The 17231-nt window shown below is 45.3% G+C and overlaps 1 protein-coding gene across 2 annotated transcripts; it reads right to left on the bottom strand.

The window, feature by feature from the left end:
* Positions 1–6657: 6657 nt before the first annotated feature.
* LOC136401246 (uncharacterized) lies at positions 6658–16694 on the bottom strand. Of its 2 annotated transcripts, XM_066379169.1 has the most exons (4): positions 16119–16694; positions 15599–15655; positions 8302–8424; positions 6658–7360 (listed from the first exon to the last, which is right to left on the bottom strand). In XM_066379169.1, exons 1-3 carry the CDS (start codon positions 16689–16691, stop codon positions 8320–8322), a joined length of 735 nt encoding a protein of 244 aa, XP_066235266.1. In that variant the 5' UTR covers positions 16692–16694; the 3' UTR covers positions 6658–7360; positions 8302–8319. The 2 variants fall into 2 exon arrangements, with proteins under 2 accessions (XP_066235266.1, XP_066235267.1); XM_066379170.1 differs by lacking the exon at positions 15599–15655.
* Positions 16695–17231: the final 537 nt, after the last annotated feature.

The raw sequence follows: 17231 nt of genomic DNA, 5'->3' as shown, positions 1-17231 counted from the left end.
TCGGCAGTGATCAGAAAGAGCAACATCTAAGATGTTTGAAAAGTATTCATAATTTGCCTGGACTCTAGTATGCCTACAAAACATGGGTAGCCAAAGAAATACTCTGCTGGTTGAAGAGGGTTTCATCATAGCAGTGGGAGTAAACAACAGGCAGGCTGGTCAACTAGCACAATGAGAGTTCCCTGTTCCTCAAGAAATGCTCCACGCACACCTATCCTGAACTTCTAGTGAGGCCCATTTGTAATTTTACGCTTTAAGAAGAACAAGTAAAAGCACCTGAAAAATAGAACAAAACTTGTTCTAGGTGCTTGCTTGCTACACAGTTAGTTCATGAGGGCCTCAGAACCAAAGACTTCCTCGGAAAAGTTCAGTCTTCGGGATGCGACTAATACAGTTGCAAAGGTTTGAAATGATGTCCATAAATCAATATTAAAAATGCTTGGGCCTTGGTGGGCAGAGCGCCGCCCCATGGTGGGCGTGCCGGGTGGATCCCGGTCGGGCGCATGTGGGAGTCTGTCTGACTGTCTCTCCCTGTTTCCAGCTTCAGAAAAATGAAAAAAAAAAAAAAAAAAAAAAAAAATGCTTGGGCCTGGCCTGTGGTGGCACAGTGGATAGAGCACTGACTTGGAATGTTGAGATCACCAGTTTGAAACCCTGACCTTGCCACGTCAAGGCACATTCAACAAGCAATCAAGGAACAACTAAAAGTGAAGCAACTATGAGTTGATACTTCTTATCCCCCCCCACCCCATAAAATCAATAAATAAAATCTATAAAAAAGTGTTTGGCATTGATATGATGCAGAACCATACACTAATCATGAGAAAACCCAGATAAACTCAAATTGAGGGACAGGTATTTTGTAAAAATACCTGACCTCAAAAGTGTTTTTTTTTTAAGATTTTATTTATTCATTTTAGAGAGAGTAGAGAGAGAAAGAAGGAGGGAGGAACAGGAAGCATCAACTCCCATATGTGCCTTGACCAGGCAAGCCCAGGGTCTCGAACCGGTGACCTCAGCGTTCCATCCGGGTCAACGCTTTATCCACTGTGCCACCACAGGTCAGGCTCAAAAGTTTCAAGGTCAAGAAAAATAAGGAAAGACTGAGTAACTTCTGAAAACTAAGGACAAAGGATAATTAAATGCAATAGAGTGTCCTGGGTTGGATCCTAAAACTGAAAAAAAGGCCCTTAGTGGGAAAACTGGTGAAATCTAATAAAGTGTGAACTTTAGTTAATAGTATACATGTTTGTTAATGTCTTAGTTTTGACAAATGTACCACGGTTATTTAACATTAATGGAAGATGAGTGGAGGATATATGAGAACTCTGTACTATCTTTGCAACTTTTCTGTAAATCTAAGATTATTTCAAAATTAAAAGTTTACTTTTTTTTTTTTAATATTTTATTTATTGATTTTTAGAGAGAGAGGAGTGAGAGAGAAAGGAAGAGAGAGAGAGAGAAGGGGGAGGAGCAGGAAGCATCAACTCCCATATATGCCTTGACCATGGTTTCGAACCGGCGACCTCAGTGTTCCAGGTCAACGCTTTATCCCACTGCGCCACCACAGGTCAGGCTAAAAGTTTACTTTTAAAAATGCTTAGCTTCGGCCCTGGCCGGTTGGCTCAGTGGTAGAGCGTCGGCCTGGCGTGCAGGAGTCCCGGGTTTGATTCCTGGCCAGGGAACATAGGAGAAGCGCCCATCTGCTTCTCCACCCCTCCCCCCCTCCTTCCTCTCTCTCTCTCTTCCCCTCCCGCAGCCGAGGCTCCATTGGAGCAAAGATGGCCCGGGCACTGGGGATGGCTCTGTGGCCTCTGCCTCAGGTGCTAGGATGGCTCTGGATGCAACAGAGCGACGCCCCAGATGGGCAGAGCATCACCCCCTGGTGGGCATGCCAGGTGGATCCCGGTCAGGCGCATGCGGGAGTCTGTCTGCCTGCCTCCCCGTTTCCAGCTTCGGAAAAATGCAAAAATGCAAAAAATGCAAAAAAAAAAAAAAATGCTTGGCTTGGACTCTGGCTTATAGTGATGTTTGAAACTGAATCTACTAATAAAGATTGAAGGACTTCAGATCACTAATGAGAAGACCACCTTATGCCAAAAGTTTATTGGCCCTGGCCGGTTGGCTCAGCGGTAGAGCGTCGGCCTGGCGTGCGGGGGACCCGGGTTCGATTCCCAGCCAGGGCACATAGGAGAAGCGCCCATTTGCTTCTCCACCTCCCCCCTCCTTCCTCTCTGTCTCTCTCTTCCCCTCCCACAGCCAAGGTTCCATTGGAGCAAAGATGGCCCGGGCGCTGGGGATGGCTCCTTGGCCTCTGCCCCAGGCGCTAGAGTGGCTCTGGTCGCGGCAGAGCGACGCCCCGGAGGGGCAGAGCATCCTGGTCGGGCGCATGCAGGAGTCTGTCTGACTGTCTCTCCCCGTTTCCAGCTTCAGAAAAATACAAAAAAAAAAAAAAAGTTTATTGGATAAAAGTATAAAGCTGACATTAAAGGAATATTCTACCTAGACATTAATGCTCTTGTGTTATGTCTTGAGTGGGGAAATTTATGAAGTGGGGTTTTTTTAAAGATTTTGTGTGGATAAATTTTTTAAATTAGAGTAACATACACAACAAAAATTTACTATCAAAACCATTTTTAGGTATATACTTCAGTGGTATTAAAATACATTCATACTGCCCTGGCCAGATAGCTCGGTTGGTTAGAGCATCTTCCTGAAGTTCAGAGGTTTCTGGTTCAATCCTTGGTCAGGGCACATGCTGGAATTGTTATATTACATACACTATGTATACATACCACCTTTTAAGAAATCTGAAAAGGTCTGAATTCCAAAGCTCACCAGGACCCAAGGATTTTGGATTATTGGTTGTTGACTTTATTTTAGTCCAAAATCAAATAATGTACTTGTAGAAAATCATTCTACTTTGTTCCACGCTACAATCCTTTTGGAACAATTTCTAATGTCTATCATACTTGGCTATGCAGATTTCTAACTATAGGCAGCTACTCTATCTTTCCCTACTAGGATAAATATCTCTGTTATATTCTGGCACTAAATCAAAAATAAAACTCACTCTTTCAGCAGCAAAACTGAATAACTTAATTATCTCTGGTTAATTAAGTTCTATAAGCTAAAATGGTATCCTGCCACTTCTTTCTCCATATCATAATCATAGATGCACACATGTAAAGATTTTCTGAATTATATCACACTCTAACTAGGGACCTTGTAAAGATTATATGAAGCATGAATTAGTATCCCTGTAATAACTGTCATTATGAAGATCAGTTCATCATTGTGAAAACGGGCCCTCGCCCCAGCCATCTGACTTCCTGAATGCTGTGTCCAGGCTGTCCGTCGTGGCTGCTTTCAGGGGGCCTGCCATAGCATCCTCTCTAACGTGCCTGGGCTGGAAAAGCTCGTTTGGTTTGTCTAAATAACAATCAATAACCTGGCAAAAGTGGGAACTTCAGACCTCTATTGTGGCTATTCAGACATGCTCTTCCTTCCTTCCTACTTTTCATTTGGGTTACTTATGACTGAGGTACAAGGTAACCCCCAGAGGGCCAAGGCAACACTGTATATCAATTCTTACTTTGTCTCTATAAGGATTAAGCTGGAAACACAGATTACTCCTGGGTTTTCTTTGGGTTTTTTTCTGGAAAGACTCTAATCCACCTCTTTGATAGACCAGTGCCAAATTGAGAATATCAGGGTAATTTAACACACACCATCAGCAGAGCCAACACATTTTGAGTGTGTTTTAATATTCTACTCCAAATTGCTTGTGTGGAAGGAAATAATACTAAACATTTATAGAAGGATTACACAGTGCTACACACTTTGTATACTCCACTTCCTTTAATCAAACACCCTGAAGTAGATATTTCCCCTTTTACAGATGAAGACAGAGCTTAAGTAATTTACCAAACCTCTTACAACTATTAAAGGATAGAAACTAGATTATAACCCATTTGTCCATCTCTCAAACCCATTCTCTCAAAAATTTTTCACTTAAAAAAATCACACTATCGCCTGACCTGTGGTGGCGCAGTGGATAAAGCGTCGACCTGGAAATGCTGAGGTCGCCGGTTTGAAACCCTGGGCTTGCCTGGTCAAGACACATATGGGAGTTGATGCTTCCAGCTCCTCCCCCCTTCTCTCTCTCTGTCTCTCCCTCCTCTCTCTCTCCCTCTCTCTCTCCTCTCTAAAAATGAATAAATAAAATTAAAAAAAAAAAGTAACAAAAAAAAAATCACACTATCAATGCATGCTTATTGTGAGAGGTCACACAACATAGATGTGTTCATGTCTCCTTCTCCATCCCAATCCTACTCTCCAGGTGACAAGTTCTATAAGCTAAAATGGCATCCTGCCACTGCTTTCTCCACAGTCATAATCAGACATACACACATATAAAGATTTCCTTATTTTTCTCAAAAGTAAAATCATTCCATCAATATTACTCTGCAACTTTTGTCGCTATATTCACAGGATATATTCAGACAGCTTTCCAAGTCCATACATGTAATCTTAACTAATTTTTTATTGCACAACATATCCTGTATTACAAACCATAATTTATTCAACACTTCCTCATAGAAATTCAAATTGTTTTTAGGATTTTGCAATTATAATAAAGCTGTAGTAAACTTGCTTGAACATATAACCTATAGATTGGGATTTCTTCAGGATAAATGAACAAAGATGACATTACTGAATGTAATCTCCATATTTTTCATTTTAATAGCCAGGAGGCTGCATTCCCAGAATGTACAATGTAAATATGAATTTACAGCAGCAATGTACAAATGCTCATTTTCTCACCCTCTTGCCAGCACAAAACATTATAATTTTTTGCCTATTTGATGGTTGAAAAAATGGCTTTTCATTGCACTTCTTTTTTTTTTAATACTTTTTTAAAAATTTTTTATTTATTCATTTTTTTTTTTTTTAGAGAGGAGAGGGAGAGACAGACAGAGAGAGAGAGAGAGGAGAGACAGAGAGAGACGAGGGGAGGAGCTGGAAGCATCAACTCCCATATGTGCCTTGACCAGGCAAGCCCAGGGTTTCGAACCGGCAACCTCAGCATTTCCAGGTCGACACTTTATCCACTGCGCCACCACAGGTCAGGCTCATTGCACTTCTTGATTGCTGGTAGGATTGTGTTCTTCTGTTGTCAGGGCTAGTCCTGACAAAATAAACTTCATAGGGTTGTTGCAAGATTCAAGTGAGGAGGTATTTGTGAGAGCACTTTTACAAACACTAAAGGTGTTAAAGCAAATATAGCATAGCATTCTTACTAAATCTCATTTCCATTTGTTTGCTCAACTTAAACTTAACTAATCATTACTCAATAACTATTGGCAGTGTCTAGTGTTTTAAGAACTAGAGATAAAATCCCTAGCCCTCTGGAGCTTACACTCTATCAGACAGAGTGAATCAATCAGTCTTCTACTAATTACATACGGAAGCCACAGACAGCCGAAGAAGTGTGAGGCTGATGTGAGAGGTATAAAATATAGTTTGGGACCCAGAGCTTCTGGCCTTTTCTCTTGACAACACTCAAGTTCTCCCTTATCAGGACCAGAGATATTATAAACTCTGATTTGTCCTCCTCGTGCCTTATTTCTCCCATGCCTTATTTCTCATTCCAGTTATTCAGTTTGGATAAGTTAACAGCCTTTACCAAGTAATAAGATGTTTGGACACAGGAGATAATACAGCTATTTCTCAGCTGTGGTCAGTTGTTTTGGCTTAATTAGATTTTGAAAAAGCAGTCAGCCTGACCAGGTGGTGGTGCAGTGGATAGAGCGTCGGACTGGGATGCAGAGGACCCAGGTTCGAAACCCCAATGTTATCAGCCTGAGCAGGGGCTCATGCGGCTTGAGTGCGGGCTCACCAGCTTGAGCCCAAGGTCACTGGCTTGAGCACACAGTCACTGGCTTGAGCATGGGATCATAGACATGACCCCATGGTCACTGGCTTGAAACCCAAGGTTGCTGGCTTGAGCCCAAGGTCACTGTCTTGAGCAAGGGGTCACTCATTCTGCTATAGCCCGCTGATCAAGGCACATATGAGAAAGCAATCAATGAACAACTAAGGTGCCGCAACGAAGGCTTGATGATTCTCATCTTTCTCCCTTCCTGTCTGTCCCTATCTGTCCTTACCTCTGTCTCTGTCACAAAACAACAAAAACAAACATTCTGCAAAGGTGTGATTCAGCATTTTTCAGGGTCCTATCAATCCCATAACTCACTTAATATAAGGACTCCCAAAACCAATAATGAACTGCCCATCTCCATCTCATCTCTAAAGTATTAGTCACTGCATATCCAGCTGTTCGTTCAACAACTGCAGATTCTTTTGTATGAGGCACTGTGCTAGGTCCTTGCTTCACTTACAATCAAATTTGTAAACTAAAAAGAGAAATACAAATACTCTAAGATAAGACAATATGAGTAGATGCCATTTGATTAAATAAAAGTAACTAGGGCCAAGAAAAGGGCAGCTCTGATGACAGCCTGCTTTGTGCCAAACACAGTCCTAGACACTGTACACAGCTTCTCTCATGTGATGTGGAAGGCTTCATGAAGGTCTTGGGGCCTAAGACCATCAGTGATGGGAAGAGTTAGGAAAAGCAGAAATGTAGTTTCAACTGAGTATTTATTGACTAATACTGGCCAGGCACAATGCTAGGTACCCACTGGTGAAGCAGTGTGGGTCCTGCAGTAAAGGGCTTTCAGTGGGGGATACAGAAAAATACGTAGGAAATTACAATCACCATATAGTATGATACATGTTACAATACTCTGTTGTACATGACAAAATTGACTCAGTTTCTTGAGCTAAACTATGATGGACTGGCTTATGTTACTAGGAACCTAGGGTGAATCCAGGGCTTAAACGAGGAACCTCGCTCCCTCTCTTCTGTGTGTTGCCATATCCTTTTCCAGGTGGGGTGTTCCTCCAAATGAACATTCTTTGACATGGTGACCACAAAGGAAAGAGGCAGACTTCTGAGCTAGCTCTAGTGGAAGGAAGACTTGGGGAGGAACTCGGACCCTGCTTGAACCACTTAGCTTTCCCTGAAACTGGGGCCAGAGAAGAGGCACTGTGATTGACAAGCTAGGTTGTAAATACCTACTCCTGTTGGTGGGCGGTGGGTAGGTTCTGATACCAGAAGAGAGGGTGTGGAAGAGGAAGAAATATATGTTGGATGACTAGAAACAGGACTTCCATACAGAGGCCTCTGACGGGGGCGCTGCTGTTGTGGGAAACAGCAGGGACACAGAGAAGGAATGTGCATGATGAGTTCCGGGATGGTGGTAGATTAGTTTGGCTGGAGCAGTGGTCACACCTAAGAGAAGGAAGTAAAACCAGGTCCAGATTGTAGAAGGCTCTGAATGCCTTGCTAAGGACTTGTAGGGAAAACAGCAAGCTTGCTGGCTTGTTTTCCAGCTGCAAGCACTTTGCATAATTAATTAGTACATGAGCACATGGCACAAAGCCACACATGTGTCGCCTATATACAGCCATGGGTACTTTCCCTCTGCACGGATCTCTGGCCGCCATCACGAGGGGTGGTTTTCCTGACCACTGGCCTGCTGCCATGAGAAGAGGTTTTCCCCTGCCTGTTTGCTCCCGAGCTGGCCGTTGGCAGACTCTAATAAACGGGAATGACCCGTCGCTTTCTGGCTCCACAACTCCTCTACCGTTTGCCCAAATCCAATGTAAACGTGTTTGGCCTCAGCCACCAGCATTACAACATCCTATTTTAAATTTTTTAAAATATTATGAGGCAGTGACAGCTGTGCAGGAAGTTGACAAAGCAGAAATAAAGAACTCAAGTAAAAGATGATCAGGCAGCAAAAGGTGACAACAGGACACAGAACAACTGGGTGGATGTACAATAGAAAATAAGTATAAGAAAATACAGAAACATTTCAGAAAATAAATTACAAGAAACACAAGAGAGAGGAGACACCACTGTAAGGGATTCTGGAAGACATAAAGAATAGAAATAAAAGTGAGGAAGATAAAACAGCAATTAATAAAAATCATTAGAGAAGGAGTGATAAGCGATATAGAAGATAAGAAAAAGAAAACTGCACAACTGTAAAGTTAGTGTCCCTGAAGAAAAAACCCCAAAATGGAACAGAACACATTTTTAAATACAGCTCAATTTGAAGAGCGGTTTAGAACTGGTATTTAAGGGAGAACCTGATGCAGATCACAGACCGAAGTTTAGGAACTAGGTGGGGAAGAAGGCTGGAAAGCCATCTGCCAGGCTGCACTGACCCGAGCAGGTCCGAGGGGCTATCTCCCCGACTTCCTCCGTGGGGTGTCTAAGGAGCCTCTTCGGAACTGTGGCAGCCACCAGAGTGAGTCTGAGAAGAGGAGGTTCAGCACAGTCTCAATTACCTACAAAAGTGGGAGGCAGGTGCAAAGTGAGTAAATGAAATAACTACTTCAGAAGCTCCTTCAACCAGTTTGCAATCAGAGAACCAAAAACTTGAGCGATTAATATAATGAACATGTAACCACCACCCAACTTTATAGAACCTTAACATTTTACTCTATTTGTTTCAGATGCTTTTTTTTTTTTTCCTGAAGTTGGAAACGGGGAGGCAGTCAGACAGACTCCCACATGCGCCCGATCCCCAACCGGGATCTACCCGGCATGCCCACCAGGGGGGCGATGCTCCGCCCATCTGGGGCACCTCTCTGCTGCAACCAGAGCCATTCTAGTGCCTGAGGCAGAGGACATGGAGCCATCCTCAGCACCCAGGGCCAACTTTGCTCCAGTGGAGCCTTGGCTATGGGAGGGGAAGAGAGAGACAGAGAGGAAGGAGAGGGGGAGGGGTAGAGAAGCAGATGGGCGCTTCTCCTGTGTGCCCTGACCGGGAATCGAACCTGGGACTCCTGCACACCAGGCTGACGCTCTACCATTGAGCAAACCGGCCAGGGCTTGTTTCAATGCTTTTAAGGAAATACAACCTTATCCATAAAGTTGAAGCCAATTACGAATCCTCAAGTCCCATTCATCTCCTCTTCCCTCACCCTAAGATACCATGATCTTGAAATTGATTATTTTTGCAAAGCATACTTTTATGCTGTTACTACATAAGTATCCATAACTATGTGTAATATGTGCTTCACATGCTTTCAAACTTTATATAAATTATATCATACTGAATTTATTGATCTAAAATTTGTTTTCTCCCCTCTAAACATTGTCTCTGAAATTTATTCATGTTGATATACATGGCTCCACTTCATTTTACCTACAGCACAGTACTCCATAACACGACTATACCACAATGTATTTACCTATTCTTTTGTTGGTGGACCTATACCTAGTCTATGGCCCAGCAAGTCCACTCCTTGGTTTATACTCAAAAGAAATGAATATGTTTGTGGACGTACAAGAATGTTTAGAACCTTTACTTACAAAAGTTAAAAAGTAACAAACTATGTCATAATTATACAATAAAATACTACTCAAAAATGAAAAGGAACAAAGTACCACTACATGCAACAGCATCAGTGAAAATCAAAAACATTATATTAAGTGAAAGCTAGACTCAAAAGCGTATATATATATATGATTTCATATATCACATATACATATAGAATCTATGTATATTAATTCTCTAGTATAGAACTAGTAAAATCAATCTATAGTGAGAAAAAGTCAAAACAGTGGTTGCCTCCAGGAAGGTAGAAGTGGGGATTAACAGGGAAAGAAAACTTTCAGGGAGTGATATAATATTCTACAACTTGACAGGAGTTTGCGTTACACCGTATATCCATTAATAATGTGTATTTAACACATATTTTTCATTATAAATTTTACCCCCAAAGAAAAATATCTAAACAAATATTGAAGTCTGTTAATGCTAATGGATGATAAAGTATTTAGGGGTAAGTGTACTAATATCTCCAAATATATTTGGGAATGCATCAAAAAATAGGATGGAAGAGGAATGGATATATAGGGAGATCTGTGATAGAGTAAGCACAGCAAAATGTCGATGGAGTTAGGTAGTAGGTATATGTGTGTTTATTATAAGTTCCTTCCATTTGCTGAACATTTTAAGTTTTCACAATAAAACATAGGGAGGATACTTTAATATCTGACCTCTCCATAAACAACTTGATTTTATGCTGCTCTAAAGCCAATCCTCCCTCACCCATTTTAGTGACAACCCTTCATCGAGTTGCTCATCTTTGAGTTCTCTGTTCCATACATCTAATCCACCAGCACATACTTTCAGTTCTAACTTCAACATATATCTTTTTTTTCCTGCTCCAATGACTGTTTTATTTACTTATTTTTTATTAATTTTACTAGGGTGACATCAATAAATCAGGGTACATATGTTCAAAGAAAGCATGTCCAGGTTATCTTGTCGATCAATTATGTTGCATACCTATCACCCAAAGTCAGATTGTCCTCTGTCACCTTCTATCTAGTTTTCTTTGTGCCCCTTCCCCTCTCCCAGCCTACTCCCCCTCCCCTCGTAACCACCACACTCTTGTCAATGTCTCTTAGTCTCGTTTTTATGTCCCACCTACGTATGGAATAATGCAGTTCTTGGTTTTTTCTGATTTATTTCACTCCATATAATTCAACATATATCTTGAATGCAGCCACTTCTCATCAACCCTGGCACCCCACCCTGTTCCAGGCCACCATTATCTTTCACCTCGATCGCACTAGTCTAGTAACCGCTCTCCCTGCTGGACTATGTTCTCCATACTGCCAACACAATGCTCATTTAAGACACTCCCTCCTGCTCCTCTCCTCCTACTCTCTCCCTTGTTCACTACATTCCAGCTATACTGATGTTCTTGTTGTTCATTAAATATGCCAAGGTCCTCTGGACTTACTGTTCCCCTGCCTGGAATGTTCTTCCTCTCTATCTGCGTGGCTTGTTCTCCCACTGCACCGTTCTCTGCTTGCACATCACACCGGAGAACTCCGATCTAGGACAAGGAACCCCTAACTAGGACAGCACTGCCCATCACATCTCTATGCTGCTTTTATTTTTCCTCTTCCTTCTTATTACTGAAATACATTTATTTGTTTTTTATGCCCCTCCCACTAGAATTAAGCTCTGTGGGGACAGGAATTTTTTTTTTTTTTTAACTTTTATTTTTCTGAAGCTGGAAACGGGGAGAGACAGTCAGACAGACTCCCGCATGCGCCCGACCGGGATCCACCCGGCACGCCCACCAGGGGCGAAGTTCTCCCCACCAGGGGGCGATGCTCTGCCCCGAGGGCGTCGCTCTGCTGCGACCAGAGCCACTCTAGCGCCTGGGGCAGAGGCCAAGGAGCCATCCCCAGCGCCCGGGCCATCTTTGCTCCAATGGAGCCTTGGCTGCGGGAGGGAAAGAGAGAGACAGAGAGGAAGGAGGGGGGGGGGTGGAGAAGCAAATGGGCGCTTCCCCTATGTGCCCTGGCCGGGAATCGAACCCGGGTCCCCCGCACGCCAGGCCGACGCTCTACCGCTGAGCCAACCGGCCAGGGCCAGGGGACAGGAATTTTTATTTGCTTCAATACTGTGTCCTAGTGTGTGACAGATTACTAAATGAACTATACAGAAAAAATGTCAGCTCCTCTGAGTCCTTCCCAGATCCCTCCCTACCCTAGTGCTAAAGTAGTCCCCTCTATCAAATTATCTTATTTTACCTTTTCCATAGTGTTTAATGACAGTTATTTGTTACACGTTTATTCTCTGTCCTCTACCTCAATAGAATGTAAGGTCTTGTAAACAGGGCCCATTTCTTGTTCACTGCCATATCCCCCAGTTAAAAAGCACAGTGCCTGGCCCAGAGCAGGCTGATCCACATGTACCTTCCTACCTTTTCAACCTCTACCCAGAGCTTCTGGCTTTCCGTTAACTGCCCGGTTTATCCCTGTTCTTTCTCCGCACTGTGTTGTATCACAAACCCTCAGGGAACTGGACCAACCATGTCTAGTGTATGCTCTAGTTCTCACATCTAAGATGCCTTCCTTCTGAAGCCACCACCCCTACCTTTCCTGCAATGGTGGCCATGAGCAGCTCTAGCAGAGCCAGGCCCTCTCTGCCTAGACTCCTTGAGTTCCAGAGGCCAGGAACTGCTCTGATCCTAGACGGAGGCACTCAGCTGTGGCCCTGCTGGGTTTTCCAATGGGCCAGCTACAAAGCTCTTTCAAGGAAGTGTTCCCCAAAGTCTGGTTATAAGGGCCACTCCCAGTTAGCACACCTCTGCTCATGCTCCATTCATCCCACAGAGCTCTGGCCAGCCAGGTTCCAGCCAGCAATGAAAGAGAGAGCCCAGCCCTTGAAGCTCCCCGTAGCCTGGTAAAGGCACCCATGGTGGGGAGAGGGGAGCAGCAGGGGAAGTAGGAGCATAAAGAAGAGACCTATCTCAGGGCAGGGCAGCTTTCTAGAGACAGTGGTGTTTATTTGAGTATTAATGGCTATATGGGAGTTAGCTAGGGGCAGAATGAGAGATGCAGGTACAAGGTATAAGTGAGTAGGACAGGTGTGTAGAAAACTACATCCAGTTGGACTTCCTGGGTACATGAGCCTTTGTGTGTTACGGGTTTTGGCCTTTAACCCAAGGTGATCCATAGCAAGGCAGTGGCAGTGTGGGAGATCTGTGCTTTAGAATTTCTACAGAGCTTTGACAAAACACTAGAAGGCAGATTAGAGAGGGCAACACATGTCAGGAAAACCAGTTAGGAGATTACTGCACTCATGGAAAAAAGATTGGAGTCCTAAACTAAGGCAGAGGAAAAACCAGAGGATTCATCTGGAAATGATGTGGTAATGGGAGACAGCACAGCACAGGGGTGCCGCAGTCAGACTCCACTATGAATCTTGGGCATATTATATTTGTGCCTCAGCTTCCTTAACTGTAAAGGAGGAATGACAGTAATAGCACCTACCTCATAGTATTGGTGGAGGATTATAGGAATTCATACAATGTAAAGGCTTAGAGTAGAGCTTAGCACATCATCTTACTCAGCAAGTAAGATGGAGCTCAGAAAATAGAAGAAAGGAATGACTAAATGACTTCCAGCATTCTAGTTTGGAAACTAGCTCTGCAGTTCTCAATATGTGGACCTCCGGGGATCCCAAAGACTCTTTCAGGAGTACCAAAAGGTCAAAACTATTTTCACAATAAAACTAAGACAGTTGGCTTTCTACAATGGACAAATATGACAAACACTACCAGGTGATCAAGGTCAACACCAACAGTTATAAACCATGTTGATAGTATATATAACCTTGACATTAAGTGATAAAAATGGCAATTTACCTCTGTGATCTTCTTCCTCCCAACCCATAACCTCAGTATAACCATGAAAAAAACATCAGACAAATTCCAATAGAAAGGCATCCTACAAAATATTTGACCAGCACCTCACAAAACTGTCACGGACATCAAAAATAAAGTCTGAGAAACTGACACAGCCAAGAGGAGCCTAACGGAGACATGACTTCTAAGTGTGATGTTTGGATCCTGTAGCAATAAAAAGACATTGAGGTAAAACTAAGAAAATGTGAATAAAGTATGGACTTTAGTTAATAATGCATTAACATTGGCTCACATGATAAAAAAGGCAGCACAGTAATGTAACGTGTCACTAGTAGGGGAAAGTGTGTGAGGTGGCATGTTGGGTAGAGTAGATGAAAGCTCTGTTCTACCTGCTCAATTTTTCTGTAAATCTAACATTTTTCTAAAAAACAGTTTATTAATTTTAAAAACCCTAATATTAATTCTACCATTCATCATTCTAACCATAGAGAATGAAAAGTTTCATAATGGGATATCCTATGCATCCTTTAATTTAGTATTTGCCGAGGTCCTACTATGTGTGCCTCTGAACTGCTCGGTCCTGGCTATGAAAAGATGAAAACAAGGTCCAAGGCCTAGTGGAAAATAAAAGATATTTTAATAGATAATTATTGTCCTGTGAGGTGAGCATAACTACAGAGGAAGGGGCCTGGGAAGGCTTCACAGAAGAGGTAAAAATGCAGAGAGCAAGAAATAAGTTGGCTGGGCCTAATCTTTTAAAAACCTGGGCCCCTAAGTATATTCTAGGTTTTTCTCCCCTTCTCTTCTGAAAATAAAAGCACTGTAAAGGCCAATAGTTTATTTAAGATGGTGTTTTGATTTTGCATGTACATGGGGGATAATGTAATTTAAAAAATGCCCAAATTCATGAAATTATTACAAGTATACAGCAATTTCATACATTTCAAAATAAGTGAATTTTAAAGCTGGGATGAGTGGTAAAAAAAAGGGAACTAAAAATAAACATATAAAAATATGAAACAAAAATAACATTGAATAATGATGCCTAAAATAGATACACTACATGATGACTACATGAACAAAATTATTCTGGGAACAGCAATTTTATAACTCAACTTTCTGTTTTATTCAGGATCCTTAAAATTAATTTCTATGGGTATAAACTAGTTATAGGGGGGTGGACAGTAGAGCCAAGAGCTAGTAGCACTGAACATCTGCTCTGTTACAGGTGCAAGATGGTCTCAATATACATGATCAAATGTAATCTTTAAAACACCCTTGAAATAAATGTGTTGTTTTATCTTTTCTAGAGGACACCCATGCTCAGAAAAATCCCATAGCTGGCAGCAAGGCAGAATTGTAACCTCAGTCCAACTGACAGGCAAGCCCATGTTCTGTTTAGTCTCACTTGACCAATGACCAGGTATATGTAATATGGCAGAGTCATTTGTTAGGAGTGTTTTTAATTCCTCCTTTACTATGATTGCACTCTCTTCACTTCATAGTCAAGGGCATTGACCAAAGTACATTTTAAATTCCAGAGTCTTGTTTTCAAGTAATTTACTAGTTAGCCTAGCTGTGGGCATACAGTACTCCAAGGTTGATCCTAAAATGTTAATCGACATCCCTGGTATTTTGATTATCAAATTCACTCATTCTGGTATCCAGTTCTACTTCGTTAGATTTCTAAGTTTCACAATAAACAGCGTTTTGAGGGGGCTGTAAAAGGGAGGCAACTCCTCCCTTAAGGACAGAGCCCTCGTAAGCATTACAACTGGTATGAAGTTTCTAAGGACTGACAAAATCCTGGTCTCTTCTGAGTCTGTCATCTTGGGCAAGACTCTATTTCCTCATGCGTAAATTTGGGAGAGAAACAATTACTTAGCGTCACGAGACAGTTTTAAGAAGCGAAAGAGAAAGTGGAAAAAAGGACTCTGCTGGTCCCAAAGCCCAAAAAGCACTCGTTATTTCTAGGCTCCAAGGTCCATATGGAACACGCAGCACAAAAGAGGGGAGTGGACCCTGGGTGGGTCCCAGCCGCCGCCTCCTGGTGCAACTCGGAAGGGCTCTGGCCTCCGCCGCGAAGCCAGGCGCCCCCAGGGACCAATCTGCCCGGCCCTCTCCCGCGGCTCACTCGCGGGCAGGTCAGAGAGACGAAGCCGGCCGGCCGGCCAGGGTCTGGCCGGAGCTGCCTGGGTTCACGGTAACCCAGGCACAGCTCTTGCACCCCGGGAGTCTTTGTTCCTGTAGGCAGCTCCTGCCACCTATTCCGCCACAAAACCTGTTCGCGAAGTATCACCGGCATGTCCTCCTTGGAGATGTCCAGTCTTGGGGCGTGCTGGGGCGAGGGCGTTAATGGAGTGAGGGAACCCAAGTTTAGATACGGGGGCCAAGGGAAGGAAATGCGTCGAGCCCGCCTCCTCCCGCTGTAGCTCGGAGGCGGGCGGCCGCCTCCCGCGCGGGCTCCGCTGGGCGCGCCGGTGGCGGCGGGCGGGGCCCGGGGCCTGCACTTCGTGGGACGGCGCTCCCGCCCGGCCCGGCCCGGGCCCGCCCTGGGAGAGGAACCGCGCTCACGGGGAAAGTGTATCACCCCCGCCCCTCCGGAGCAGTATACCCTTGGGGGCCCGGAACTGGAGGCTGGAAGCAGAGGAAGGAACGGCGGGACACGGCCTGAACGTTTCCTGCGCAGGGACTACAGTATAGGAAGCCGCCGAGCAGGAGCAGGGTGCAGAGGAACCCACCCACGGGGAGGGTTAGTCGGTCGGCAGAGCGGAGAGCGGGAAAACAGGGTTGATCCGAACCTCGGTCGGGAGCAAAGTGCAAGACAGGCATCCGCGAGCGTGGCGCCCTCCTGGGTGGCCCCTGACAGCCCCTGGCGGGTCCTGGGGCCAAATGCGGGACGCGCGAAGATACACGTGGGCCGTCGCGCGCCCGGCTGTGTTTACATTCTGCAGCCGCTCCACGTTGTGCAGCCGTCCCCGCCTCCCATTGGCCAGCTCGCCAGCCCAAGTGGCGCTCCTCCCGCAGGGGCGGGCCGCTTGGTCTCGCGCCTCGAAGGAAGACCCAGTTTCCATTTGGCCTTGGCGGGACGGCGGGGTGCACCACAGATGGCCACTTCCTAGCCACTCGATGTTTGCCTGAGCGTCCTCCGCTTGGTTGTACTCCGGGGCTGAGCCGCGGCCTGACACGCTCAGGATCCGGGAGTTGAAAGCGGGAGGGAAGAACACATTGGCGGGAGGTGCGGGAGCCGACCGGCAGGGAGCCGGGTCGCGGAGGAGGAGCTTTTGAAAGACTCCCTCCCGCCGGCGGGCCGCGCAGGCAGGTGAAGTAGAGCGCGGGCGGCAGCCGCCTGAGGGGCTGAGAGGGGCCCTCATCCCCTAGAGGAGAGCCGATGCCACTGAGGCAGGGCGCGCGCCTGCGGGGTGGCCGCGCGGGCGCACTGGGGAAGGGAGCGCGCTGACTGGAGGTGTCAGTCCGAGGCGCATGCGTGCGGGGCGTGCCCGGCCCGGCCTATATATTGGGTTGGCGCCGGCGCCAGCTGAGAGCAGAGCGGTAGCGGGTTTGGCGGTGAGGAGGCGCGGTGTGTAAGGCGGGATGCGGGAGGAAAGAAAGCCCCCCTCTCCCGGCGAAGCCCCTAGGCTGTTCCATTCCGCGGGCGGGAGCCTGAGGGAGGAAACGTGGAAGAGCTCAATTCTAGGCGGCTGGTGGGCTGGGTCCTGTCAAGACCCTTGGCAGGGGGTCGGGGCCGCGACGGGGAAGGTAGGGGTGCCCCTCAGTGCCGGACCCACCGGAAAGCCCTTCATCCTGCGGTCTTCTCTCGCCCACCCGAACTTGGGGAGGTATCCCGCGGGAGAGGGTGGGTGTCTGGGTCCTCTTCACGGGGAGAAAAGCTCCCCGACCAGCAGTTTCCCCGT

The sequence above is a fragment of the Saccopteryx leptura genome, chromosome 3, assembly GCF_036850995.1.
Source record: "Saccopteryx leptura isolate mSacLep1 chromosome 3, mSacLep1_pri_phased_curated, whole genome shotgun sequence".
In the NCBI taxonomy this organism is placed as follows: domain Eukaryota; kingdom Metazoa; phylum Chordata; class Mammalia; order Chiroptera; family Emballonuridae; genus Saccopteryx; species Saccopteryx leptura.
This window is presented reverse-complemented; position numbering and strand designations above follow the sequence as displayed.

What these genes read in the sequence shown, in the direction of transcription:
- LOC136401246 (XM_066379169.1), bottom strand. Translation starts at nt 16,691, where the DNA reads ATGAGGGCCCCTCTCAGCCCCTCAGGCGGCTGCCGCCCGCGCTCTACT. An exon ending in GCACTTTGCTCCCGACCGAG is followed by an intron (nt 15,656 to 16,118) that starts GTTCGGATCAAC and finishes CCCTCGCCCCAG; the next exon opens with CACGCCCCAAGACTGGACAT. An exon ending in CGGTGATACTTCGCGAACAG is followed by an intron (nt 8,425 to 15,598) that starts GTTTTGTGGCGG and finishes CCACTTTTGTAG; the next exon opens with GTAATTGAGACTGTGCTGAA.